Raw genomic sequence first — 21413 nt, forward strand, 5'->3', positions numbered from 1 at the left:
GATGTACGCTTATCAGTATTTATAGATCTACCTTGTTCTTTTTTAGCAGCCTCATGGTTTTCCATTGTCTGGAGGTACCATACTTTTAGTCTCTTAGGGGATGTTTTGGCTGTTTCTTGTCCTTTGTTATTACAAATAAATGTTACGTTGAACGTCTTTCTAATGTTTTGGAGCATCGTGTCTCAGTATAGTGGTAGGAGATGTTTCTAGAAGTGGAATTGAAAGGGCATATACATTTAAATTTTCAGTTGATCCTGCCACATTTCCAACTAACAGTGTGGCTTTTCTTTTTTGCATCATCCTCCTATCAAACTTCGGACTTTGCCTAGCTGAAAGGTAGAAAAATGTTTTTTGGGGGGTTTAATTTTTTCATTTTAGAATAGATACATTTTTATCTTTTAAAAATTTAAATTAAAAAATATTATTTCTGCATGGTACAAAATGGGAGTGGCTAAAAACTTCCCAGCTCTTTTCCTCAGTCACCCCAGTTCTCCCTCCATGGCCATTTATTGTTGTTTGTTTCAGCCTTTCTGACATATGTTGTGCACATACAAGCAATACCAGCAGTTACATATGTGTGTGTGTATTTAACTCCACAAAATGATAACATGCTGTTTTGTACCTTGTTCTTTCACTTAATATAGCTTGGGGATAATTCTATGTCAGTATATGAAAATTTTCTTTCTGGCCTCCCTTTTTTACTTAAAATATTGCTGCATGGTGTGTCAGTTTCTGTGCGCTGTAAATTACTTAACTGGTTCCTTGTTAATGTCAGACTTTTGGGTTGCTTCCAGTGTTTTTGTTTTCTTTTTAAGTTGCTTAAATTTTCAGACAAACACCACTTACTAGCTGAGTCCCTATCAACCAATAACTTATATCTATTGGCCTTCAGTTGCAGAATTGGATTCGGGTTCACATTTCCTTATCTGAAACCTTTGGGGCGAGATTTCTCTTGAATTTTGGGTTGTTTGGAATATGGAAAATATAAATATTTTACATTAACACCCCATCAGGGTCTGAAGTGGCACTCTAATCAAAGACACTGTTTGTTCAGAAAAAGAAATACCAGCCTGAGTGAGATAAACGCCAAAAAGAGCCTCACTTAGGTGAGGTCAGGTTTTGCTTCAGGATGCACCATGAGAAAACTTTTAGTCTTCAGAGCTTTTTGGATGTTGGAATTGTGGATCCCAACTTGTGAACTTGTAATAGTACCTCCTTCAGATGGTTGCTGTGAGATCAAATGAATTATTAGATGGAAAGTATTTAAAACAGTACTAGATGCATACTGAGGGCTTAGTAAGTATAAATATAGTTCAACTTTGTTTTACTTTGATTTTTTCCAACTTTATTGACATAGAATGGACATATAACATTGTGTGCTTTGATTTTTAATTGTGAGTGAAATAGAGTATCTTTTCATAAGTTATCCATTCATTTCTATTTTTCTCTATTAATTACCTTTTTGTCTCTAGCTTCTTTTTTTACTGGAATGTTGGACTTATTGATGTGTAAGAATTCTTAATATATAAGGAAATTAGCCTTTTGCATTTCCCTGATAACTAATAATGAGCGTTTTTCATGTGCATATTTGATATCAGTATAGTTTCTTTGGTGATGTCTATTCAGATTTTTTGCTCTTCTTTAATTGGATTGTTTATTTTCTCATTGAACTTTGAGTTTATATATTCTGGATATGTCTTTTATCAGACTTATTTTTTGCAGGCGTTTTCTTTGAGTCTGTGGCATGTCCTTGCATTCTCTTAACAGTGTCTTTTGCAGAGCAGAAGTTAATTTTTACCAAGTCCCATTTTGTCAGCTATTTCTTTTATAACAAGGGGGTACACTCCTTTCCCTAGGCACCCCTTTCTTTATTGGACAGCTCCAACTGATCTTAATGTTCTTGCTCATCAGCTTTTATAGTTTCTATGAATTGGATGATTTCTACACGTTGAATAAATTTGTTCCCTCTTATGACAGTCACTCAGATATTTAAAGGCACCTTGCGTATAATGACAGCACTCCTTTACCCCCTAAATTAAACTTTTGTAGTTACCTCAACTGTATTTCATGAGTTATGGTCTCCAAAGGCATTTCTCTATCATCTGTACAGTCTCCTTAGTCAGAAGCCAAAGGTTTTGTTTAAATTTAGTCCTCAGCACATCGTGTGATATACATTTGCCATTTGCCCAGTGTATTAGATTTTTAACCTCTTCATCTGGACCTCTTCTGTTGTGGATTAGGATGGTAATCTGCTTCAGTGTTTCAATTTTTAGTAGCTAGCACTAAAGGTAGTGTAATATAATAGAACTTGATATGGGTCTTTTTATGAGGTCTTTTGGCCATTGGTTGAATTGGTAACTTTTGCCATCATTAGCCTCACTGGGCCTCTTTTTCCTCATCTATATAATGATGGGTTTGGTGAAAAGTGAAAGGGAATATCTTCACCTTCTTGTAAGAAGGGGGAAGGAGGTAATATATTGTTAATGTATACAGGCTAGCGTACCTTAGAGAGATGTCTGTGTATCCAGCTTCAGTAAACATTCATAGCCAATCTTATTTTATTTTTATCCCCACCTACTCTCTTTCCACAAAGGATTGTTTTGAAGCAAATTCCAGACGTATTTCATTTATAATTCTTTAACAGATAGGGACTCCAAAGAAGATAACTAGGGTACCATTGTTAGACTTAAAGGTACTTAATATATACCTTTGCCAGGTTTTACGTTTTAAACTTTTGAACAGACTATTTATAGACAGTATACAATTGAAGAGCAGGAACAGCTTTCCCCTCATCTCCATTGCTGAGGGCAACCATAGCTGTACATGATGTAGACCTACCTCATTCTTTTTAACAGCTGCATAGTGTTCAGATATGTGGCTGTGTGATAATGTAATTAGTTCTTTATTATGAAAGCAAAACCCAGGAAACAGTGTTGTAGTGAATTTCCTTCTTAGTTATGTTAATGCATACTCGAGGAAAATTATTTGTAGAGTAAATATTTGTAAATCAAACTGCTTAAGGGGGCTGGCCCTGTGGCCGAGCGGTTAAGTTCACGCCCTTCACTTCGGCAGCACAGGGTTTTGCCGGTTCAAGTCCTAGGCGTGGACTTGGCACCACTTGTCAGGCCACGCTCAGGCGGCATCTCACACGCTACAACTAGAAAGACCCGCAACTAAAAATACACAACTGTGTACCAGGGGGACTTTGGGGAGAAAAAGAAAAAGAAAATCTTTAAATAAAACTACTTACTTTGAGGGTAAGTCCATTTCTTTGACATGTACATTTTTAAAGATATTACCAAATTGCTCTCTGCAGTCCTGGCACTAAGATCCTGCTCCTCCAGAAATGGAGTTTTATTTATTTTCATTGCTCTGCAGTATTTCTCTGTATGAACAGACCACTCTATTGATTATATTGTTAATGAATATTTAGGTTTCACTATTTTGGAGTGATGTTGCTGCGAGTATACTTATATTTTGTTAAACCATGTGGAATTGCTAATATTTGATTATTTTAAAAATGGAAGTTTCATGTGGTTTAGTTTAATATACTTTTGGTGAACGTATGCATACATTTCTGTTAGATGAGTACTTTGAAGTGGAATTGTTGGATCATAGGATAAGTGTTATATTTAGCTTTTATAGATAATGCCAAAGTGGTTGGTCCAGTTTCCTCTCCCACCAGCTGAAGTGGTTTTACCTCCTCCATGATACTTGGCATTGTGAACTTTAACTCTTTTGGTGGTTGTGTAGTGATAACCTAATTATGGTTTTACTTTGCATCTTCCTAATAACTAATGAATACAACCACCTTTTAATATATTTTATATGTTTATTAGATGTCCTTTCTTATGAAGTGACTGGTCAAGTCTCTCGATCACTCATTTTATATTGGGTATCTTTTCATTATTGAGTTGTAGGCGTTCTTTGTATAGTCCTAATACCCCCTACTCTGGTTTGTTTGGTAGTTCTCTTAAATACTGGTTTTTTTCCTCTCTTTTTTTTTTTTTTTATAAGGAAGATTAGCCCTGAGCTAACTACTGCCTGTCCTCCTCTTTTTGCTGAGGAAGCCTGGCCCTGAGCTAACATCCGTGCCCATCTTCCTCTATTTTATATGTGGGATGCCTACCACAGCATGGTATGCCAAGTGGTGCCATGTCCGCACCCAGAATCCGAACCGGCGAACCCCAGGCCACCGAGAATCGGAATGTGCAAACTTAACCGCTGCGCCACCTGGCCGGCCCCATTATGGACAGATTTAGTTTTGATGAAATGAAATTTCTTTTCCTTTATGGTTAATGCTTTTTGTTTCTTCTTTAAGAATCCTTTCCTGCCTGAGGTCATAAAGCTAATACTGCTGTATACTAAAAACTTTACATTTTCTCCTTCATATTTAGGTCTCTAATTCATCTGGATTTGTAGGAAGTCTTATTTATTTATTTTTTTGTTAAGATTGGCAGCTGAGCTAACATCTGTTGCCAATCCTCTTTTTCTCTTCTTCCCAAAGTCCCCCCAGTACATAGTTGTATATTCTAGTTGTAGGTCCCTCTGGTTGTGCTATGTGGGATGCCGCCTCAGCATGGCTTGATGAGTGGTGCCATCTCCGCCCCCAGGATCCGAACTGGCAAAACCCTGGGCCTCCGAAATGGAGTGTGCAAACTTAACTGCTCCGCCACAGGACTGGCCCCGTGTAGGAACTCTTTTTAAATTAAGAAACTTAAGATTTTTTTAAATAATATGAGTTGCAATTATATTTTTCACATTTTATTGTTTCTTTTGACTTAACATTTTTCTGATGCTGAAATTTTAGATTTTATGTAGATTAATACAGATTATGGGTTTTGTATCTGAGAAAGAACTTCCCCATTCCAGGGTAATATATTTCTTTTAATTCCCTTTTATTTTATAATATGTATCCAGTTTCATTTTCCATGTTTAACTCTTTGATTCGTCTAGCATATATTTTCACGTTTGAGGTAAAAAAACAACTTTATTTTTTCCCAGATGGTCCGGTACCCTTTATTGAATAGTCCATCTTTCCTGTAGAGATTTGAAACTCCATAATCGACATATACTGATTTCCTACTGTGTTTTTCTCCTTCTTTTGTCCTTTAAACCAATTAAAAAATATATTTTAGAGTGTTTGAAAACTTGCTAAAACTAGATACTCTCCCTGAGAAATGTGTGCACGTTTTTTTCATACAGTTTCACAAGATCTGCAGAATGCATGAAACCCATTCATAGTGATTGGACTTTGCCTCCTGCTTTGAAATACTTCAAAGAGTTTACTTCACTCATGGAAACCTTAAATCATCCCACCTGTTTATTTTTCTTTGTAAAGCTGTGTACAGTTGTGCATTGCTTAATGGTAGGGATAAGTTCTGAGAAATGCATTACTAAGCGATTCTGTCATTGTGCGGACATCATAGAGTATACCTACACAAACCTAGATGGTGTAGTCTACTGCACACTTGGGTTTATATGGTCCTAATCCTGGGACTGCTGTCATATATGCAGCCCGTGGTTGACCGAAACCTTGTTATGGGGCACATGACTGTATACTCATATTATTGCAAATACTGATAGGTTTGTGTCTTTATTTTTAAGGGAACCATCTATTTCTTTCAAAATTAAGAATCTTTAAGGGAATTATAGGCATTAATTAATGTTTTATGTGAGATTGCTTACTGTTTTTTAGGGAAGCAGAATGGAGCCTAGAGACGTAGTAGGACTTGCTGAGTTTTTGCGCATCTAGTTATTGGCTTAGCTATGTGTTCCAACTCTGTGCTTGTCACACTCCAAATTCCATGTAGCCGTCTTCATTAAGATAAATTCCATCCCTTATATGTTACCCAATACAGAAGCTTGAGTAGCTAGAGATGCTAAAGTCTAGTGATGTTAAAAGGCATTTAGTAAGTATTTGATTGCAGATGGTGCTAGGCTAAGTGTTGTACTGAGAACTTTCTACACATCTGGTGTTTACCGTCTAGCATGAGGAGGAACAGTAGGCCTTCGAGTGTGGTTTTGGATTCCTTACTAAAAGATTATTAAAAATATATCCTGTATTATGGCAAATTGTAATAGCTGTGATAATTTACATTTGTGTGATGCTCTGTAACTGCAAAATATCCTTAAGTATATTATCTTCTTTTATCTGTTCAGCCTGTCCTTGAGACAGATTTTACTAGTTTATTTTTTCAGGTGAAGAAATTGCTTTTCTTTTTTTACCCCCTTTAGAAACAGCAACTTTATTTTTTTATTTTTTCAGGTATACATCATTATATTTTGATTTCTGTGTAGATTACATCATATTCACCACCCAAAGACTACTAACCATCATCATCATACACATGTGCACAGTCACCCCTTTCTCCCCCTCCCACCCCCTTCCCCTCTGGTAACCAGTGGTCTAATCTCTGTACCTATGTGTTTATTTGTTGTTTTTATCTTCTATTTATGAATGAGAGCATGTGGTATTTGGCTTTGTCCGTCTGATTTATTTCAATTAGTGTAATACCCTCAAGGTCCATCCATGTTGTTGCAAATGGCAAGATTTCATCTTTTTTTATAGCTGAGTAGTAGTCCATTCTGTATATATACCACATCATTTTTATCCATTCGTCCCTTGAGGTTGTTTCCAAGTCTTGGCTATTGTGAATAATGCTGCAGTGAACATAGGGGCACATAAATCTTTATGGATTCATGTTCTTTGGATAAATACCCAGCAATGAAATAGCTGGATCATATGGTAGTTCTCTTCTTAATATTTTGAGAAATCTCCTTACTGTTTTCCTTAGTGGTTGCACCAGTTTGCATTCCCACCAGCAGTGTGCGAGTCCCCCTTTCTCCACACCCTCTCCAACACTTATTTCTTGTCTTCTTAATTATAGCCATTCTGATGGGCATGAGGTGATATCTCATTGTAGTTTTGATTTGCATTTCCCTAATTAGTGATGTTGAACATCTTTTCATGTACCTGTTGGCCATCTGTATATCTTTTTTTGGAAATCGTTCAGATCTTTTGCCCGTTTTTTTAATTGGGTTATTTGTTTATTTGTGGTTGAAATGTATGAGTTCTTTGTATATTTTGGATATTAACCCCGTATCAGATAGGTTGTTTGCAAATATCTTCTCCCAATTTTTAGATTGTCTTTTCATTTTGTTGATGGTTTCCTTTGCTGTGCAGAAGCTTTTTAGTTTGATGTAGTCCCATTTGTTTATTTTTTCTTTTGTAACCTTTGCCTGATGAGACGTGGTATTTCAAAATATGCTACTAAGACTGATGTCGAAGAGCATACTGCCTATTTTCTTCTGGAAGTTTATGGTTTCAGGTCTTAGATTCAAGTCTAATCCATTTTGAGTTAATTTTTGTGGATGATGTAGGATGATGGTCTGCTTTCATTCTTTTGTGTGTGGCTGTCCAATTTTCCCAGTACCATTGACTGAAGAGACTTTCCTTTCTCTGTTGTATATTCTTTGTTCCCTTGTTGAAAATTAGCTGTCCATAGATGTGTGGGTTTATTTCTGGGCTCTCGATTCTGTTCATCTGTGTGTCCGTTTTTGTGCCAGTGCCGTGCTCTTTAATTACTATAGCTTTGTAGTATATTTTGAAATCAGGGAGTGTGATACCTCCAGCTTTGTTTGTTTTTCTCAGGATTCCTTTGGCTATTCAGGGTCCTTTGTTGTTCCATATAAATTTTAGGATTCTTTGTTCTATTTCTGTAAAAAGTGTCGCTGGAACTTTGATGGGGATTGCGTTGAATCTGTAGGTTGCTTTAGGAACTCTGTTAATTCTTCCGATTCAAGAGCAGGGAATATCTTTCCACTTTTTTGTGTTGTCTTCAATTTCTTTCGACAATGTTTTATAGTTTTCAGTGTACAGGTCTTTCACCTCTTTGGTTAAATTTATTCCTAGGTGTTTTATTCCTTTTGTTGTGATTGTAAATGGGATTGTGTTCTTAATTTCTCTTTCTGCTACTTCGTTTTTAGTGTATAGAAACACAACTGATTTTTGTATGTTGATTTTTATATCCTGCAACTTGAAACTTCTTAAGGCCTCATTTTAGCTAATAAGTGGCAGAGCTAGCACTCATTTATGTATCCCCTAAACTGTTAGCTAGAAATACATTTCTCTTTATATAGTCAGTTTAGATTAAAGGAGAGTAATGCTTAGCCTCTCTGTAAGAAAATAACTCATTTTTATTTACTTTTTTTCCTCTTTATATGCTTGATGTTTTGTGATGTTAAGTGGGTTTATCTGACAGGGAAGCTGGTTGGTTGAGGGAGGAGGGCAGTTGAAAGTCTTTGCTGTTCTGCGTTTTAGGGTAAGACAGCCTTACTCTCTTCTGAAGGTACAGTTAGGCTTGTTTGTTGGAGAGCTGAGTGATGAAGGACTGTGGAAAGCACTGTAGACATGAGAATGCCGTGGAGGAGAACTGGGACAGCCTTTCTCATGCAGAACTCTTTGTTGATTAGATTGGCTTCATCTGTGTAACGGGTCTCAGCAGTTTAAAGAAATAAATGTGCTTCAGTAATTCAGCTGTAGGATTATTTATGCCATAGAAATGAATAAATGAGTAGATTATACTTGCTGATATGACTTAGCTATATAACTTTCAATGAGAATACTTTTTTCTGTAGGGCTCTTTATTACTCTTTGCACCCAAAACAAATTTACAGGAAAGGTTACAATGAGGTTAGGCTTATCATATGAAAGGCAACCTGTTTATGAGAATAGTAACTGTTAAAACACAACCTGTGCTTTCTCTGATTTTAGAGCAAATGAGAATAATAAGTCAAACTTGAAGTAGTAATTTTAAGAAACATGGATAATAAAGTTTATTGTTCACAGAAACTTTTTTTTTAGTCAGAAGGATGTTTATTATGTAAAACACTAAGAAACACCCTAAGTAAATTTTGTGACATTAAGACAATGGAATGGTGTATAATTATAAAAATGCTGTAGTGTGACATTTAATGACCTCTAGCCCTTTGTGTAGCTGACTGTACTAAGCATTTCCTTAGGCGTTTGTTAGGGAATAATCCTTCAGGAACTGTGAAGTAGTCTAGGTCAGTGGCTTCCCTTTCAAGCAGAGGAGAACATTGAGGCCCTCAGCAGAACTCCCAAAGCTCAGGTCTTGCCTGAGCTCTGAAGAGCTAGTTTACCCAGAACAACACAAGCCTCCAGACTCAGCTACCAGTGCGCTTTCCACTTGTTAGAAAAGCAGTTGTATTATCTCTCCAGGTCTGGTTTTAGACTTGGCTTTCCTTCTACCCTTTTTAAGGTATCAGACTTCAGAGTCAGCTTTTAATTTTTAGTTTTTCAGTATCTTATGCTTAATGATTGGTGTTTCTGAGATTATGAAAACTGTAGTTCCTTGCCTTCGGCTGGGAAATATCCAAGAATAAAACAGATAGAGCTATAAATTAGATGCCTTCTAAAGGTAAGTACATATAATCTTAAGTTAAATTATATTTAAACTCATTGGGTAGTATTAAAAATTAAAAAGTGAATTCATGCAAAGCATCCCTTTGTCTGTATTTGATGGTTTGCTATTTGAGAGCTATAAATGGCTTTCTTAAATGTAGGTGCACTTTTTTAAAAAAGTAATTTCATTGCCTGGCATAAACATTTTATCATTGTTTTTCTACCAATAAATGCTGGAAGAATTAATCATAATACCAATTTGAATCATATTTTCACCTGTCACTTAGAAAGGAACAAAAAATGTTTCTGATGAGAAAAATTAAAAACAACAAAAATGAATTCCCCAAGTACAAAATGAATAGGCAGTTTAAGTTTTTCTACTGGCTGATACGCATAAATAGCCACTTAACTTAGGTACCAGAGCCACTGTTAAAAAAAAAATCCTTCAAGTTAATATGGCTTTTAGGATTAGAAGAAAGAATGGAAAGCAGAAATAGCTGAAGAAACTTGACCCTGGGACAGGTTTCTAGACAGAGCTGGCATACCTCATGGGCAACCCTACCCCAGAGAAATACACACTCTGCTGGAATGTTTTCAGTTATTGTGTTATACTGTCTAGATTCTACTAAGTAATTTTTAATTTAAGCATTTTTATTTGAAAAACCCGTAATACCTCAAAGAAGGTTTGCCTGAGTCATTTACATGTCATTCTGAATTGATCCAGTTCCTTAACGCTGCTGAAATCTCTTGAATTTAGGCCTTGGATGCCTAGGGGAGTGGTCACTAGCAGACATGAGAGCTGTATTCTAAGAAGGTGGAAACGGAAATGTCAAATATGTAAACGTTAATTTCATCATAACTTAAAATTATTGCAATTACTTTAAGATTGAGTGGTTCTATACGATTTGTTAGCCAGATATCCCTGTTACTTGTTAAATTTTATATTGATGTCACTCATGTTTTTATCTTTTGACTTATTTTAATTTTTATAGATAAAGTGGAGAATTTTAGTGAAGAATATGAAAAGAACAGTCACCATATTTACAAAAATGCTGAAGACAGTACTAAGAAACCCAATGCAGAAACTATAGTGGCTTCTGGATACAAAGCTGATGAAATCAAGGAAACAAATGATACTTGGAACTCCCAACTTGGAAAAAGATCAGAATCTCCATCAGAAATGTCTCCGATGAAGGGATCTGTAAGAACTGGTTTGTATGAATGGGATAATGATTTCGAAGATAGCAGATCAGAAGATTGTATTTTAAGTGTGGATAGTGATCCTCTTTTGGAGATGAAGGATGAAGATTTTAAAAATCGGTTGGAAAATTTAAATGAAGCCATTGAGGAAGACATCGTGCAAAGTGTTCTTAGGCCAACCAACTGTAGGACGTACTGTAGGGCCAATAAAGCAAAATCCTCGCCAGGAGCATCCAATTTTGATAAGCTAATGGACGGCACCAGTCAGGCCTTAGCCAAAGCAAACAGTGAATCAAGTAAAGATGGCCTGAATCAGGCAAAAAAAGGCAGTGCTAGTTGTGGGACCAGTTTTAGAGGGACGGTTGGACGGACTAGAGATTACACTGTTTTACATCCATCTTGCTTGTCAGTTTGTAATGTTACCATACAGGATACTATGGAACGCAGCATGGATGAGTTCACTGCATCAACTCCTGCAGATTTGGGAGAAGCTGGCCGTCTAAGAAAAAAGGCAGATATTGCAACTGCTAAGACCACTACTAGATTTCGACCTAGTAATACTAAATCCAAAAAGGATGTTAAACTTGAATTTTTTGGTTTTGAAGATCATGATGAGACAGGAGGTGATGAAGGAGGTTCTGGGAGTTCTAATTACAAAATTAAGTATTTTGGCTTTGATGATCTCAGTGAAAGTGAAGATGATGAAGATGACGACTGCCAAGTGGAAAGAAAGACAAGCAAAAAAAGAACTAAAACAGCTCCATCACCCTCCTTGCAGCCTCCTCCGGAAAGCAATGATAATTCCCAGGACAGTCAGTCTAGTACTAATAATGCAGGTAAGATTTAAAAAAATTTCTGTAGGTAAATGCTTCTCAGGCTTACGTCAGTTTAGTTTCCTCCTAGATACTCAATTTTAACTTATGTTTAATTGTAATAGAAGTACTGTTTAGAACCACAGATTACCTTATCCCAAAGTACAGCATTTTAAATGTTAATAATCAATTCCCACATTCTAAGGAGCCAACTGGTAGATTGAGAAATCTTTCCCTGTTTATGTTTTAGTTGTACCTTTAACACCTGAGAGTCGTAAAGTGTGTATATGTGTACAGAGATACCAGACACCTTGATGTTTCAACTTTGAAAATTCAAGTGCAGTGGGCACAAGGATATATTTTGGACATTTAGAACTATACAGATAATAGATGGTTGTAATAAGGGAAATATTCTCAAGACGTCTTAAGTTTAAAGTTAAAATTGTCTTAATCTTAAGAATCATCCTTTTAAGTTGATTTAATAAAATTGAAAAGTACCAGTTAAGTATTTTTTCACTCTTAACAGGGAAAATTTGTCTTTTAAGATAGTGGGAGCAGTAATGAGTAGAGGTCCTCACCCTCCACTGTGAGAGACAGACAAAAGAAGTAGGTTAGCCTCGCTCTAATTAAGTCATTACCTGACAAGGGCTTTGTGAAGTGGTTGACTGTTGAGTGTGGAGGAGTGTGGAAGCCTCTGGGCTACAGGGGCTGTGTTTGTTTATATTTAGCCAAATACAGGTTTCTGTACTGGTTTACTTGTTAAATAAAACTTTTGTCCTCTTAGGGTCATAGAAGAAGTGCCGTTCGTTATGGTGAATTAGAATCCTAATAGTGTTCCTACATATAGATTTTTCTCTATAGAGTAGAGAAAAGTCATACAAGTAGAGAAAAGTAGAGTATAAGTCATGCTTGAGACTACCTACCATTTTGCTTTATTTGGCCTAAACATAGTTTTGCTAGATTAGAATCACTTTTATCTTCAAAACTAGAATTATACAGGAGTAGGCCCTAAGGGTTCAGCCCTTGCTCCAGACTGCAAAAAAAATAGATAAATAAAATAAGGGTATTGTCGGAATTCATCCAGTGTTGTCTTGAGTCCCTGGGAGAACTGAAGTTTGCAGCAGCCTTGCTGGTCACTTGAGATCTGCCTGGGCAAGTAGCTTTCCAGTTGCTTTCTCAGGAGGAGGGAAGGAAGGAAGCATGTGGAGAACCTGTGCTCCTGCCCTGCTGCATCTTCTTTTACTGAGCTCTCCTGCTGACCTCGAGAGCAGAGCACGTTATCCTAATCTGCAGGTGAAAATTTGTGGCTGAAATTGACATCTTGGGGCAATATAACTTGTTAAAGTCTAATATGTGAAATCATTAGGCTCCCTTTCAAAAGCTTCAAATTGATAACTAAATAAAATTTAAAAATTAGAGACCATTTGATTGATATATCTAAAGGTGGAATTTGAGTCTTCATATAATGTATGAAAAAGCAAACATTTTTAAGGGTTGGTTAGAAAAGAGTCTTCTTTTTTTTTGTTGTTTAGGCTAAGCATTTATAACCATTTGAGAATTAATCTAATCCTTTGGTTAGTTTTGTGTGAAGACCCACAAATCACTGAACTGTGTTGGATGAGGTCATTTTATTTATTTTGCCAAGAGTAGCTATCCTCTTTTTGATTTTTTAAAATGTGGTCTTTGTGTATGTAAGCAGGCATTCTTTGTAGGCCAACATGATTCAGTGTACTTAAATTCAAGAAAAATACGTAGATACCATCTGATATTGTGTGTGTGTGTTTAGACCGTACCAGTGTCAGTCTCCTTAGATATTCGGCAGTTATTTTGGAAGAGAATTGATTTTGCCATTTACACAAAATAAAACTGGAGCACATACACAGCTAGTTGCTTCTCAGTTTCTTAGAGTTGGGCATAAGCAGGGGGTGAGAATGGCAGAATGAGAGTTAATTATCATTGGGAGTATTTTGTCAACTATGTGGTACTTTCATTTATTCCTTTATTCTTTTCTCTGTACACTATGCCCTAATGTTCTTAGGTTGTTTGGTAGATAATTTGAAATATTAGGAAGCTAGCTGGTTTTGATTACCATTTCAGAAAACTTGGATTTTACAGAGGACTTGCCTGGTGTGCCTGAAAGTGTGAAGAAGCCTCCAAATAAACAAGGAGATAAATCAAAGGAAAATACCAGAAAGATTTTTAGTGGCCCCAAAAGGGTAAGTAAAGCATTATCAGTGATTTGTGTTATTTATTCATTATTAGAGGGCTCAACTCTTAATTTTTGTATTTGAAAATGACTAACATCATGACGATTAAAGTTTGTCTTTCAAAGCATGTATGTAAGTCATTTTTTAAGACATTGTAACCATTTTTTTGTGGGGGGGGGCAGGGTTAGGGAGCTAGCTCTGTGACATAGTGGGTGAAGTTCAGTGTACTCTGCTTTGGCGGCCCAGGTTCACGGGTTTGGATCCTAGGTACAGATCTACAATTTGTCAGCCATGCTGTGGCAGTGACCCACATATGAAGTAGAGGAAGACTGACGTGAATGTTAGCTCAGGGCCAATCTTTCTCAAGCAAAAAAAAGAGGAAGATTGGAAACAGACGTTAGCTCAGGGCTAATCTTCCTCAGCAAAACAAAACATTGTAACCATTTTTTTTGAAGTGTGGTAAAATATACACAGTCACAGTATTTAGTGTTACACAAGTGTACAATTCAGTGACATTAAATACATTCACGATGTTGTGTAACCATCACCATTATCTATACCCAAAACGTTTTCATCTCCAACAAAAACTCTACCCATTAAACAATGACTCCTCCTTTGTCCCTGCCCTGCTCCCTGCCCCTAGTAAACACTATTCTCTTTTCTGTCTCTATGAATTTGCCTATTGTAAGTACCTTATATAAGTGGAATCATACAATATTTGTCTATGTTTCGCTTATTTCACTAATCATAATGTCAGGGTCCATCCATGTTCTAGCATATATCAAAATTTCATCCTTTTGGGGCCAACCCTGTGGCGTAGTGGTTAAGTTCGTGCACTCTGCTTTGGCAGCCTGGGATTTGCAGATTCGGAGCCCAGGCGTGGACCTAACACCACTCATCAAGCCATGCTGTGGTGGCATTGCACATAAAGTAGAGGAAGATTGGCACAGATGACTGCATCTTGCTCACCACTGACAGTCTAGTCTTTATGTATCACCATACACATGTGCCCCTTTACCCATTTCGTTCATCCCCTCACCCCCTTCCCCTCTGGTAAATACTAATGTGTTCTCTTTATCCATGTGTTTATCTTCCACATATGAGTGAAGTCATATGGTGTTTGTTTTTCTCTCTCTGGCTTATTTCATTTAACATAGTACCCCCGAGGTCTATCCATGTTGTTGCAAATGGGGCAATTTTGTCTTTTTTAATGGCTGACTAGTATTCCATTTTATATATATACCACATCTTTTTTATCCATTCATCAGTTGATGGGTACTTGGGATTTTTTTTTTTTTTTTAAAGATTTTATTTTTTCCTTTTTCTCCCCAAAGCCCCCCGGTACATAGTTGTGTATACTTCGTTGTGGGTTCTTCTAGTTGTGGCATGTGGGACGCTGCCTCAGCGTGGTCTGATGAGCAGTGCCATGTCCGCGCCCAGGATTCGAACTAATGAAACACTGGGCCGCCTGCAGCGGAGCGCGCGAACTTAACCACTCGGCCACGGGGCCAGCCCTGTACTTGGGATTTTTTTGCTTAATAAAAAAATGGATTCTCATATCCCCTGCATCTAATGTATTTCATTATGTTGTTTTGGTTGAAATATTTAAAGAAAATCTAGGCTCACACAGATATATAGCTATATTTTAACTAGTCTTTTCAGGTAATTGTGAACATTCTTCTTTGATACTACCCCAGAACTTAACAAATGGGAGTTTCTTAAAGATTTTTTGCAACTTGGAATCTAAAAGCATGCCAATGAATGAAACTTTCATACTGTTATATTAAAATCTTTTAGTCTGTTTTGCACTTAGAATGGATCTTTTATACATGCATGCTTTGTAATCTCATTCATTGGTCATTTGGAAAATGCTGGTTATACTGATTTATACACATCTTTCTAATGATGTCACGTCTCATTATATGGTATCAAAAAATCACGTTAATATCACTGCTAAACTCATCAGAAAAGTCTTTATGTATGGGGAAGCTATCAAGTTCCCAGTGGTAGATAAAAGTTCTCCAAAATTTTAGTTTTTGCTTAAAAATTGAAGTTTTTTCATTGGCAGAAAATGCTTCAAGGAAAAGGACTGACAGTGGCAGGCTCACTTTGTTCATTTTTGAGAAAATGTCTGGCCCAAGCCTGTATAATGATAGTTTGTCAGTCAGCCTTTCAAGTAAAGAGTGGTGTTCCACAAAAAGTGTGCCTGGTTCAGCTCACAGCTTGAGCGGTGATGGTTTTCTGTTTGATACAACCACCATACTTTGTATGCAAGTAGAAGTATTTTTGTGGACTTGTTTTGTCACACAGAATATTAGTGCATTTAAGGGTTGCAATTTAACACAATAATTTTTACACTTTGATCAAGGGCTTTTCTTTATGTGAAACTGGTGTTGTATTTTTTAACTGTCAAGTATGTGGCAGTGAAGAACGTGACTACTTAGACAGTCCTGAGCTTCTGCGTTGATTCAGGCTGAGGCACCAACAGCTTTACCCACCCTTGCCTTTGCACCATCTGTGCAAATGCCAGCACAGTGAAAAAGGCAAATGGCATAATATTATTGTGAACGTGGCGGGCTTTCTAGACACCCTGAAAAAGTTTTGTGGGTCCACGGACCACACTTTAGGAACTGCTGATTTATAGCATTCTATATTATTTTCCTCCCGCTCAGGTTTTTATTATGAAAAAGTTAAAATATACAGAAAATGCAAAAGAGCAGTACAACGAATACCCTTATGTCTCTAACTAGATTGATTCCCTGTTAACATTTTGACATAATTGCATACATGGTCCCCTCCCTGTCCTACCCCCATTATATTTAATTTTTTTCTGTCTTATTTGTAAGTAAGTTGTAAGGTTGTAGATAGTATACATATCTTATGAAAAAGGACAATCTCATACCTAAGTTTGGTTATATGATTATAGTACTTAGGAAAATTAGTAATTTGATGTAATCTGATATCTAGCCCATATTTACTTTTCTCCGTCTCCAAAATGTCTTTTAATGCTTTTTTTTCCACTAGACCATAATCAGTTATTAGATCTCTTTAGTCTTGAACAGTCTCCTGGTCTTTTAAAAATTCCCCATGGCACTGGTTGGTTTTATTTTTGAGACAGGTGTTTGTCTTGTAGAATGTTCCACATTCATAATTTATCGGAGTGTTTTCTGATGGTGTCACTTAGGTTGTTACTCCACTATATTGAAGTAGAATAGTGTCATAGAACCCTGGAAGTTATGTCTATAAGCTTGATTAGGTTCAGGTTAAACATATTTCGGCAAGAATACTTCAAAGTGATATTGTGTGTATTGCTTCATATCAGAAACTACATAACACCTGGTCATTCTGCTGTTAATATTGTTTGACCACCTAGTGAAGGTTGAGATCACCAGCTCTCTCCAAAACAAAGGCACATTTTTCCTAAATTGGTAAGTAAGCTTCCAGGTGCTACTCTGGCCCCAAGTGGATATCCTGTTCCCCATTATTATTTCAGCTCATCATTTTAGCATCCATCGTTGACCTTTGCCTGCATCATCTATTACCCTGACAATTGCAGAATTGTGAGTTTTCTAATTGCCATTTTTCTACATTTAATAATTGGAATTCTGTAAAGAGGAATTTCCCCCTGCCTGCTCCCTCACTTCTTGATCTCACTCTTCTGTTACCCAATAATTTTTACTTGTTATATGTATTTACAATAGATTTGACCAGTGTGAACCATTTCAAGCTATCTCTTGTGTCCTTTTGATATAACCCCATCATTTTTGAGTACTTCCCTTGCTTTCTGTACAAGACGATCCAGACTCATCTTGTACTTTACCTCTTTCAGTCATGGAATCCTCCATTTATCCAAGGATCCTTGGGTCCTTTTGTGGGAATTAGTACTTAGAAACCCAGATCTGAGTGCTGGGTTTATTCATTGTTTCTAGGCTCTTTCATTGGACAGAGTTATGAAATATGTTGAAAAATAAGCAGTGAGTTCATGTGGATAGTTTTATTTCAAATTTACCATTACAGAATTTTGTATCTAGCTTAACTTGCTTTATCCTACAGCACACATTACTTTTAAAAGTATAATACCCATATCACTATGAACAGTAAATTCACCGAGTAAAATTTAAGATTTCTTTCCAGTTCTTTTTGTGTTTAGATTATTTCACTAAGGATGAAGTCATAGTAATGTGTTTGAAAGTTTTGAAATAGCTTTATCTGGTTTGCTTATGTAACTCAATATTCATTTGAGTTTATTTGTACTTATTTCTGTTGAGTTTTTTTAACTTAGTTTTCAACTTAATATTGGAGTCATTTCTCTGCTGTTAACATGGCTTAGAAGGCAGCAGTGTGCATGTACTTGACCCAATTATTAAGGAATCTCTCTGGCCTGAAGTAAATCAGGTCATGCAGCCTAGCAGGCAGAAGGCCTATTTACTGTTGATGGATAGTGTCAGGAAAACCAAGAAAATTATTGTCATTTATAAAACCAAAAGAGCTATGAGATTGAACTTATTTGAAAGATACAGTATGGGTAAAGCCCTGCCTTGAAACAATGGTCCTAACGTTTTACTCTCTGAAGAACTTAAGTAAATGTTTTAATTTCCTTTTTAACCTCCTATTAAAATATTTGCCAAAACCCTTTTTATTTTAAGTGGAATTGTGTCAGAATTTCTGCACTTAGATATTACTGCTATTTAGGTGGATCAGTAAGCTTCAAAAATGAACTTTGGATCCTAAGTGTTATAGTACTTTAATAAAAAGTAATAAAACATGCTTTAGATCCCATGGAAGTATGTATCCTTATGAAAATATCGAGGTATTTAGAAGCCTGCTTCAGGAAGAGAGCAACGAGAAGTTAAGCAGTATAAAATCCCCAGCTCTCACTGTAAGAAATAGGTCATCCATTTGCCTTCAAGACACTAAAAGACTCCTTAAGAGTTGTTAAAAAGGAGAGAACCACTGAGAAACAGAAATAAGGGAAGTTTTACGTACTGAGTTTTGATGAGTGTAAAGGAATAGAGGAAATAAATGTGATCAAAGTTTTAAGCATTTAGTTAAATGGCATGTATAAATCGATATAGTGGAAATGATAGATTTGTTTTATATATAAGAAATTAGGATTCATGTTTGCTGTGCAAAAATAAGATAAGCTCAGTTCTCCAAGGAATTTTTATGTAGGTTATCCCCCAAATCTCCAGAGGAAAAAAGGGGTGGGAGTGGCCAGGTAGGTGGTTATAGGAACGTTTTTAGGAGTTGTTTCAGTTCCCCGCTGTGATAGAAACATCCTCATGCAGCTGATAGGCCAGTGGAAGTATCTGGGTCTTCTCTAATCTGATTAGATTTAAAGACTCCAGTGACCTCATTTCCAAGGGGTGCAGAGGTGTCCATGGCTTGTAGTGGCAAGAGCTTCCCTCCCTACCTCTCAGGCGTTCTTAACTTCAACACTGTTGATGTTTTGGACTGACTAAAGCCTTTCTTGTGGAGGGTGAGCCTATACGTTGGAGGATATTTAGCAACATTCCTGGCCTCTACCCACTAGATGCTAGTAGTGCTCCCCCCGCCTCTAAGTGTTTCAACCAAAAATGTCTTCAGACATTGCTAAATGTCCTGTAGGGGTCAAAATGGGGCACCCCCCTCCTACTAGGGTGTATATGTGGTGTGTATGTTACTTGAGAGTTAGTTGCATGCTTGATAATCATTACTCCTAAATACCTTAGTTTGTACTTTATAAACACCAGAGCACGTTCCTGTGTAGCTGCAGGATACTCATCGAAACCGGAAAGTCAATAACACTGCTACAATAATACAGTCTAATCTACAGATCCCATTCAAATTTCATCAGTTTTCTCAACAATGGCCTTTATTGCAAAACAAATTTACCACATCTCCCAAACAAGGAGCCCATAATTCAGTCCAGAGTCACGTGTTGTGTTTATCACAAGTCCCTGCCCTCCTTCAGTCTGGAACAACTGTGTCTTTCCTGGTCTTTGCATGGCTTTGACATCTTTGAAGAGTTAAGATGAGTTATTTTTAGAATGTCCTTCAATTTGTATTTGTCTGATATTTCCATGTGATTAGATTTAGGTTATATGTATTTGGCGGAAATAGCACAGAAGAGATGCCGTATTCTCTCAGCATCCTGTCAGGTGGCACCCAATGTCAGTTTGTGCCATTACTATTGATATTCACTGATCCTTTGTTGTCTGTCAGGTTCCTCACCGTTCTTTCTTTTTTTTGCGCAAGATTAGCCCTGAGCTAACATCTGCTGCCAATCCTCCTCTTTTTGCTGAGGAAGACTGGCCCTGAGCTAACATCCATGTCCATCCTCTATTTTATATGTGGGACGCCAGCCACAGCATGGCTTGCTAAGCATTGGGTAGGTCCACGCCTGGGATCTGAACTGGTAAGCCCTGAGCTGCTGAAGCAGAGCCCACAAACTTAACTGATGCACCACCAGTTGGGCCCCTCCTCACCTTTCTTTTTGTTTTTGTTTTTTTTTTTGATTTATTTTATTTTTTAAAGATTGACACCTCAGCTGTTGCCAATCTTCTTCTCTTTTGTTTTCTCCCCAAATCCCCGCCAGTGCATAGTTGTATATTTTAGTTGTGGGTCCTTCTAGTTGTGGTCTGTGGGACTCCACCTCAGCATGGCCTAATGAGTGGTGCCATGTCCGTGCCCAGGATCCGAACCAGTGAAACCCTGGGCTGCAGAAGCGGAGTGCGCGAACCTAACCACTTGGCCATGGGGCTGGCCCCTCACCTTTGTTTATCAAACTTTCACCTGCCAGTTTTGGCATTGATTCTTGCCTAAATCAGTTTTTACTATGATGTTTGTTGAATGTTTTTTCCTGATTATATCATTCCTTCTGCAGTTATTAGTAGTTGGCCTTCTACTGTAAGGTAGATTTATTTCCACCCTACATGTGTATAAGAATATATGTATTTATATATAGATTCATTATATAATATATACATTATATATTCATTTGTATATTTATTCCTTTATGTTGATAAGAACATGGATTCTTGTTTTATTCAATCATTTGTTACTGTTATTTAAATGATAGTACTGTTATTTTTTCAATACTCAGATTTTTTTAGATTTATCCTGTGGATGTTTCTTCAAACTGGCTTTTGACGTGTCTCACCATTTTGCATTTTCTTATTTACTGACAACACTGAGATGTTCAAGATTCGTCATACACATCCCTAGCCCTAGAATCAGGCATTTCTCCAGGGACCCCTGTTTTCTTGTAGTGGAGAATAGTATATAGAAATAAGGATTTGGTCACTAGATACTGTCTTTTCTTCTGGGGTGTCATTGTTTTTAGACTTTGTTTGAGTTGACAGAGCTAGGAAACATGGAAATAATGTGCACAAACTCTCTCACACAGACATACTTATTTTGTTAGCTTGTATATTTAGAACCCTGAGTTCACACTGGTACCTCCAATTCTAGTTGAACACCATGTGTTTTATTCTAATAGCCTTCTCATTTTACATATTTCACTTCACTTCTCAGACAGTGAGAAATCGGCTTCCCTTTATCCTCAGCGCATCTACGTGTTTGCTCAATCCTCATGAATATAACCGATTTCCTGACCACACAGGCCGTCTCCTCAGCTTGAGTGCCACTAGCCAAGAGGTTCCTCTTCCCGCCTCCCCGTATTAGAAAACTTGAACTGTTTAAGCATGCCAGTTGTGAGAATTTTCCCCAGCTTCTCACCAGGGATCTAGAGAAGGGTTGTTCATAGCAGGATTGAGGGCTGGCTGG

General features: G+C 37.0%; 1 protein-coding gene across 11 annotated transcripts in view; it reads left to right on the forward strand.

Annotated features, from left to right (window-relative positions):
* Positions 1 to 21413, forward strand: part of WAPL (WAPL cohesin release factor) — a 76871-nt gene that overhangs the window by 14616 nt on the left and 40842 nt on the right. For 6 of the 11 annotated variants that reach the window (XM_070569750.1, XM_070569768.1, XM_070569739.1 and 3 more), the window contains 2 exons: positions 10420 to 11463; positions 13537 to 13655. In XM_070569750.1, coding sequence (XP_070425851.1) covers positions 10420 to 11463; positions 13537 to 13655 — 1163 coding nt within the window. The remainder of the gene's footprint in view (positions 1 to 10419; positions 11464 to 13536; positions 13656 to 21413) is intronic. The other 5 variants (XM_070569781.1, XM_070569760.1, XM_070569752.1 and 2 more) reach the window with 1 other exon arrangement.

Source organism: Equus przewalskii, chromosome 1, assembly GCF_037783145.1.
Source record: "Equus przewalskii isolate Varuska chromosome 1, EquPr2, whole genome shotgun sequence".
Classification (NCBI taxonomy): Eukaryota; Metazoa; Chordata; class Mammalia; order Perissodactyla; family Equidae; genus Equus; species Equus przewalskii.